This window comes from Sesamum indicum, linkage group LG9 (genome assembly GCF_000512975.1).
Source record: "Sesamum indicum cultivar Zhongzhi No. 13 linkage group LG9, S_indicum_v1.0, whole genome shotgun sequence".
NCBI lineage: Eukaryota > Viridiplantae > Streptophyta > Magnoliopsida > Lamiales > Pedaliaceae > Sesamum > Sesamum indicum.
Window position 1 is genome coordinate 6,554,388 of NC_026153.1, and position 8,264 is coordinate 6,562,651.

General features: G+C 35.8%; 1 protein-coding gene and 1 pseudogene across 2 annotated transcripts in view; both read right to left on the reverse strand.

Moving 5' to 3' along the window:
• Nucleotides 1-1,682, reverse strand: part of LOC105170812 — a 12,799-nt gene extending 11,117 nt beyond the window's left edge. Inside the window, exons 1-2 of one of the 2 annotated variants that reach the window (XR_002287754.1) lie at nucleotides 1,567-1,682; nucleotides 1,337-1,498 (exon numbers count right to left, since the gene is read on the reverse strand). Coding sequence is in view for 1 of the 2 variants with exons in the window: in XM_020696561.1 (XP_020552220.1) it covers nucleotides 1,567-1,572 (6 nt within the window). In the remaining variant the exon portion in view is untranslated. Of the gene's footprint in view, nucleotides 1-1,336; nucleotides 1,499-1,566 lie in introns of those variants that run through there. The other variant, XM_020696561.1, reaches the window with a different exon arrangement.
• Nucleotides 1-2,490, reverse strand: part of LOC105170893 — a 16,688-nt pseudogene extending 14,198 nt beyond the window's left edge.

Below are 8,264 nucleotides of genomic sequence, written 5' to 3' on the forward strand. Positions count from 1 at the left end.
AAAGAAGAAAAATAAGAATGTCAAGAATCATGGAATCAGTAGTCAATCACCAAATTAGTGACAACAAACCCATGTTGCAACAAATTTGATTACTGCTCTAATATTTCTTCTCAATGTTGAAATAAATGAATATATACCATATTTAATAATTTAAACTGAGAAAACTACTAGATTTTGTGGAAATTGACCTAAAGAAGCAACCATACGACATCCTCTGCACCTAGTTATAGGATTAGCATTTCCCAAAAATAGAAGAGGAATAGAACTCTGACCTGCATTTCTTTGCAAAGCTCTGGATTGGACCACCAACTCTCATCCACCACCCCTTCAGGTGTCCGACGTTTACCATTGTGTACAACAGCAGCTAAAGAAGATGTCAGCACTACCCTTTTAATGGATGGCGTTTTTGCACATGAGGCAAGGACATTGATAGTCCCCTTTAATGCAGGATCAATCAATTCTGCCTGGGGAAAGTGAAAACTGACTTAGCTGGATGAACCAAGAACTTAAAGAAATGTCTTATATTCAGTTAAACTGACTACAAGAGGTGTCAATCTAATAAGCAGCTTAATAAATGAGTTCTATAGAGAAATAGAATGACCACACTACCTTCAGTCTAATAGCATAATTCATAATACTAAACTAAGCCAGACGGCAAAATAGTATAGTAAAAGTTGAGGCCTCTGAAATAAATGCCAGCTCTGGCATGATTGCCTTTTTCCATCAACAAGTTTCCAGTCTCCTGAGATAGTGTGACGGCAACAATTTACAAAAGAAAAAGGATAGGGGGGTAGGGACCTGTGGGTTAGTGACTGCATGGTAGAAAGGGCATGCAGTGTGAAAAACGCCAACACATCCCTCAACAACAGAATCGAACAACCCTTCTTCCAGTAGGTTTTCATTAAGCAAGTGAAGCCTCTCCTTGGCTCCATCTAGTGAAAGTAAGTGTTGTGTCATCGTTGGATCATCTACACAGTATTCCAAATTATCATAACGAATTTCAAAACAAGAATTGTACACCCAAAAACAACACCAACAAAACCCCATCTTTTTTCAAAGCTCCATGGCAGTTACCAAGACACAATCTCTTATAACTCTACAAAACAAAATTAACATGAAAACGAATGCTACAAAGCCCATATCACCAAATAATCTGTATCACAAACAAAACCGAATTCCATAAAATCAAAAACAGAGACGATCTGATAAAGACGCTAACTCATTGGAACCTGAAAAAGGTCAACAAACCCGATCCTTAAGAGACCGTGGAATGCAATCAGAAAAAGGCTAATTCATTGGGACCTGGAAAAGGTTACCAAATTTCATCCTTAAGAGCGAGCTGCCCTTTTAAGCTCTCATTTTCAGCGACCAGAGCCTTTTCCCCTGATTCTTTCTCAGCAAATTGTTGGCGAAGATCCTTTAACTTTTTAACTACAGTCAAATGGTTCCTCCTGTGGCTGGTACATTTCAGAGCCATATTGTGGGAAAGGGCCGATGCCTGAGAGATCGCACCGAAAAGCGTTCAAAAGAAGGTTAGAAATAAAACCAAAATTATTAACGGGTTACCTGCATCAAAGTATGGGCTAAATGCTCCTCAATGCGAGTATGAGAGGTCGTTATTATTGATGCCTGATCGAGAGGAAGCTGAGTTTTCCTATAAATTTCCCAAGAGGCCTGACAGAATGACCACACTACCTTCAGTCTAATAGCATAATTCATAATACTAAACTAAGCCAGACAGCAAAATAGTATAGTAAAAGTTGAGGCCTCTCAAATAAATGCCAGCTCTGGCATGATTGCCTTTTTCCATCAACAAGTTTCCAGTCTCCTGAGATAGTGCGACAGCAACAATTTACAAAAGAAAAAGGATAAGGGGGCAGGGACCTGTGGATTGGTGACAGCATGGTAGAAAGGGGATGCAGTGTGAAAAACGCCAACACATCCCTCAACTACAGAATCAAAGGACCCTTCTTCCAGTAGGTTTGCTTTAAGCAAGTGAAGCCTCTACTTGGCTCCATCCAGTGAAAGTAAGTGCTGTGTCTTCTTTGGATCATCTACACAGTATTCCAAATTATCATAACGAATTTCAAAACAAGAATTGTACACACAAAAAACAACACCAACAAAACCCCATCATCTTTTTCAAAGCTCCATGGTAGTTACCAAGACACAATCTCTTATAACTCTACAAAACAAAATTAAAACGAATGCAACAAAGCCCATATCACCAAATAATCTGTATCACAAACAAAACCGAATTCAATAAAATAAAAAACAGAGACGAATTCAACAGTAAATTATCAAAGTAAGCCTCTATTGTGCTAATCAAAATACCAGAAACACATAAAAACAGAAATGAAGGGGTTGAGAAGGGTTTTACTGACTGGGTTCCCCAACGGATGCCTTGGCGGTATAACCACGCTGGTGCATGAATTTGACAATCCAGGAGTCAATGTACCCTGATGCTCCAGTCACGCAAACAGTCTTCATCGCCACGCTCATTCTGCTGCTTCTCACCGCTCGTCTCCTTCTACTCTGCGCAATGCGTGCGAGGTTTTTACGTATATATAGTTGAATTTAATATATCTTCACAATATGCAATATTAATATATTTATAAATGTTAGTATAACATTGATATAACTATTATCTTATATTATTAAATAATATAGATTAATCGGACTATCAAAATTCAGATCAGACCGTTATATATGATAAAACTTACAAAAAAAATATGTATGGTAAAGTTTTAGACTTATTGGATATACGGATGTCGAGATATCGTACTCGAAACATAAGACTAATAATTTACGAAGGTGTATCGTTGAATCAGACCATTTAATTTTAAATCATACTGCCAGATATGATTTAATAGACACAGTCATGTATATATTTAAATTTCGTATGAATCGGGTGCCCGAATTTTAAAATATCGTAATTATTGATTAAATTTTTTAATCTCATATATATAATAAAATAATAATTAGAATTGTTCAACCATCATCATCATTATTATTATTGTTATTATTACTGTTGTTGTTATTATTATTATTATTATTATTATTTTTAGATTAATTAATAGGAATTACTAAATTTTGACATAAATTTATAAATAATAAAAAATCATAAGTAAATCACTTGTCAATTTAAAAAATATATAAATGTAATACAAATATATATTAAAATATTACATAAAGTTTATATATATCATATTAAATAATAATTAAATATTATAATTTACTAAGTTGTTGATTAAATTTATTGTTTGTATAAAGATTAAATGTATAAATAAAAGTACCATAATTTATCATTATCCAAAATAAAATGTATGGTATTGATTAATAATTATAATATATGGTCAATTTTGATTATAAACTGATCAAATATTAAATATAAAATTAAATATATAAAAAAGTCAAAAATAAAAATATATATAAAAAATAAAATAAAATATTGAGCTGGTGAAAACTCAACCTGAGCTCGAGTCGAGCCGGCTCGACTCATCTGCCACTCCTAAGCAAGAATATCGAGCTCCCTACTCATTTTTTTTAATTCATCGTTATATTACGGTTTATCAATTTTCTTTCCAAATTCAATTACTCATTTAAGTATCAAAGTGCTAATTTCTTTTCGCGTGTTAATTCCTTTTTATTTAGTACTTTCAAGAAGATTTTTTAATACGCCATCATATATAATAAATAAATTAATTCAAATTTGATCAAATAAAAAACAAGACTCCAGAAAGTTATACAAAAGTAACTGAAACCACTTGAAATGATAATAGCCAAGTGAATCAAGAATATACAACGATGGGTAAGGCGCATATATCAAGGATGGATCAAAGTCTATTAGGGACCCAACCCAACTTGTATATAGGTCTGACTAAATTTTATTGGGTGAATAGTAATTTGTCCGTATATGATATTGAAAATGAGTAAATTACCTCCTATAAAAAATAAATAGTAATTTATCCCCTGCATTTTAAAAAATGAAGCAGCTTACCGCACTACTTGAGGTGGTAATTTTTTAAAATATAGGGAGATAAATTACTACATTTTAAAAAAAAATTGGGGGATAAATTGCTATTTTATTTTTTATAAGGGGGTTGTTTGCTATTTTTCAGAATACAGATAAGTAGATTGCAATTTACCCAATTTTTGTTGATTCTAGACTTCTAGAGCACATGCATTGGACGGAAACACTCTATTGTTGGTAGTGGATTTTTTTTAATATTAACTAGCCGTTGCGGCATACTGTACCCACGTGCATATAATAAATAATACTTTATATTTTAAAATATATTATGAATAGAAAAATATACATTATATTTCTAGATTAAATAATATATAAAAATGTATTCTTGCGCAGACTTGGATTTGGCATCTTTCTGAACTTTTGTAACCATCTGCATCCAATTATTGAACTGGGCTAAAAGATTCATGCTAAAGGAGTTAAATCTGTAAGACTTATACATTTACATGCTGAAGAGATGTTTCTTCGCCGGCAGGAACCAACGTTGGACGAGGATAACAGATGCTCAGGACGTTGTAAGGCCATCATTGGCAGAATTGTGGAGCAAGTGAGGGCGGAGACTGAGCAATGGTCACAAATGCAAGAAATGCTGGGGAGGGTGAGGGAAGAAATGGAAGAACTGCAGGCGTCCCGTGATTTCTGGGAACATCGAGCGCATAATTCAGATAGCGAGATTCAGTCCCTTAAACATGCTGTATGGACCTTTGGGCATGTTCTTGGTTTTGTTTGTGTTCATTGTGGTGAATTTCTGTTATTTTACATAGTTTATGTTTTCTTTTAGGCGGAAGAATGGAAAGAGAAAGCTCATGGGTATGAAAACAAGGCCAATGAGCTGCAACTCCAACTATATGTGTTGGAAAAATATTTGGTTTCAAGTAATCGAAACGACGTTTTGAAATAGTACAATCGAATTTAGAAATCAAAAGCAATTAAAGCCACGTTGGAAAAAATAACATAACACAATTAGAAACGCTATTTATAACAAGAAATTTAAATCGAAAACTTACAACGATCGTAACAATTCTCAATCCAATTTTGAAGTCGTTAATTTTAAGCGAATCGCAGAATTGCTGTTTGCTTTGAAGAAAATATACGCCCCGTATCAGCAGTGCACCGGGTTCAACGTAATTTCTCCCAAGATAAGAAGTTTACAGTTCTTTCGGTTTTAACACTATAACGAAGAACACCTCAATCAAACACTCAGAAGCTTATCGAAACAAGAGACTCAAATACCAAAATTTGAAAGAAATACGAATGCCAAGTGAAATAGGCCAATCGAGAGAGTGTTTAGGGAGAAGTGAGAATGTTGTGAAATCAAATGAAAGAATTTCAGCTTTATATAGAGAGCAATTCTTCCCAATTTAATGCAGAAATTGATACCGGCCATTAAGGCCTTCAATTTCCAAATTGAAACTTTCAGCAGTACATCCACTAACGGCTGAAAATTGAAGAATGGTAATCAATCCAAAAATTAAAACTTGAAATAGTAACCATGGGAATTTGATTTGATTAAAGAAAACCATTTGAATTTGAAATGAATGTACAATCCAAATATGCTGCAGTAAATCAAAACTTCTTTCTCTCCCTCATTCTAATCTTTGAATTTCAAGAAAGCCTTTAATAAAAATTTCAACAATCCCGCACAAATTCATAGATTTGAACTCAAACTTCTATGACTTGCTTTCAACAATGGTACCTTTCGGTTTGAACCACTGTCTAAGTTATCTAACGTCAGTTATCAACAGGTTAAATGGAACTAAGCCTTGAATTTAAGCCTGTGAGTGTGACAACGTCTGTCAGTAACAACAAGCCACCAGCTTTGTGTTGATTTTTAGGGTTGACACTTATGCCATGTGTCCTGATCCTATTCTCAGGAATACCCAATTCCTTAGTTGCGGCCAAACAACGACATTCACTTAGTTGGGCGTCTCCAGGGATGCACTGCTAGCATCTCGTCTTTTAAGACTTGACCCCATTTAGAGATAAACTCTTACTATACTTGCAGTAGTAGCACCTTGCAGAATTTCAGGAGACAGACTCCATATACAAAGTATCAGTCTATTTGGTGCTCCGACATACCCTTACGACTTGTTGATACCACATTGAACCTTCTTTGTGGGATCTCCACTCAAAAGGTTGGGTTGCCGTCGTAGGTACATCACTCATGGGTTTTCAATCCCATCCCCAATCTGGACTTATGAACTTGTGACAGATTCAATCCTTTCGTCAAAGGATCAGCCACATTGTCCTTTGTTCCCACAAAGTCAATGCCTATTACTCTGTCTGACACTAATGCGCTTATAGACTTCAGTCTAACTTGGATGTGTCGTTTGGTCTTTTGATTGTATTTACAACTCCTTACCTTTGCTATTGTGGTTTGGCTGTCACAATGTACAACAATCGGTAGAAGAGGCTGACTTACAATAAGAAGTTGTGATAACAACCCAAATAGCCATTCTGCCTCGGTACCAGTCGTATCTAACGCACATAACTCGACTTCAAACGTAGACCGGGTTATCAAAGTCTGTTTTGCAGACTTCCAGGAGATTGCGCCCCCACCTAAGGTAAAAACATATCCTGAGCACCCATTACTCCCGGAGTTTTTGGCTATCCAGCTAGCATCACTATATCCCTCAAGAACAACAGGAAATCTGCCATAATGTATGACCAGTGACACCGTGCCCTTTAGCTACCTTAGTACTCTATCCAAAGCACCCCAATGAGTTTTTTCAGGACAACTAGTGTATCTAGCCAGCTTAGAGACAGAAAATGATATATCTGGTCTCGTGCCATTTACCAGATACTGTAAGCTCTCAATAATTTGGGAATACCTTAGCTGTGCAACCGAAACACCACTTTCATTTTTTAATAAAGCTACAGAAGGATCATATGGTGTTTTTGCAATTCTACTGTTTTGATAACCAAATTTCTCAATTATCTTCTTAACATAATGAGATTGAGAAATGGCAATTCCATCAGTTGACCGAGTCAACTTGATGCCAAGAATCACATTAACCTCACCATATCCTTCATTTCAAACTTGTTTTTCAAAAATGACTTGGTTTCGGTAATAATATCTAGACATGATCCTATTAACAGAATATCATCCACATACAGGTATAGAATTATCATTTTATCTCTTTCAACCTTGCAGTATATACATTTATCATTCTCATTTACAGTGAAGCCGAATGCAAGAATAGTTTTATTAAATTTTTTATGCCACTGTTTGGGTGCTTGTTTAAGTCCATATAGAGACTTAACAAGTTTACAAATTTTATACTCGTTACCATGAGCTACAAACCCCTCAGGCTGATTCATGTAAATTTCTTCCTTGAGTTTACCATACAAGAAGGCTGTTTTCACATCCATATGATGAATTGAGAGATTATACACCGAAGCAAGTGCTATAAGCACCCGGATTGTAGTCAATCGAGCTACCGGAGAATAGCTATTGAAATAGTCTATTCCATCCTTTTGTTTAAACCCTTTAGCCACCAATCTGGCATTAAACTTATCTATGATCCCATCAGGTTTCAGTTTCCTTTTAAAGATCCACTTACATCCAATAGTAGTACACCCCGGAGGGAGATCGACTAGCACCCATGTTCCGTTGGAAACAATGGAGTCCATCTCACTTTTGCCAGCATCTTTCCACTGCTTGTCTTCTGAAGAAGCCATAGCATCTTTGAAAGTGATCGGATCATACTCGACGTTGTAAGTGACAAAGTCACTTCCAAAATCCTTGGCAATCCTAGCTCTCTTACTTCGTCTAGGTTCATCTGACTCCTCATGAGTCTGATTAGAACTACTAGAACTAACCCCCACTTTTGATATCTTTTCCACATATTCAGGAATAGATGTGGAGGCAAGTGAATCATCAAGCGAAACATTTGAAGGTATTCTTATTTTTAAAGAAAATACATCTTCTAGAAACACAGCATCACGAAATTCGACTATTGTGTTGACCTCAATGCCTGGAATTTCTGATTTAATAACCAGAAATCTTAAGGCATAACTTGTCTCCACATAGCCCAAGAACACAGCATCGACAGTCTTAGGACCCAATTTCTTTCGTTTGTGTTCCGGGATCAGCACTTTTGCTAGGCACCCCCACACTCGAAAGTATTTCAGGCTTGGTTTCCTACCTTTCCACAACTCGAAAGGAGTACTCGTATTGTGTTTCAGAGGGACTCTATTCAGAATATGGCAAGCCGTATTCAAAGCCTCTCCC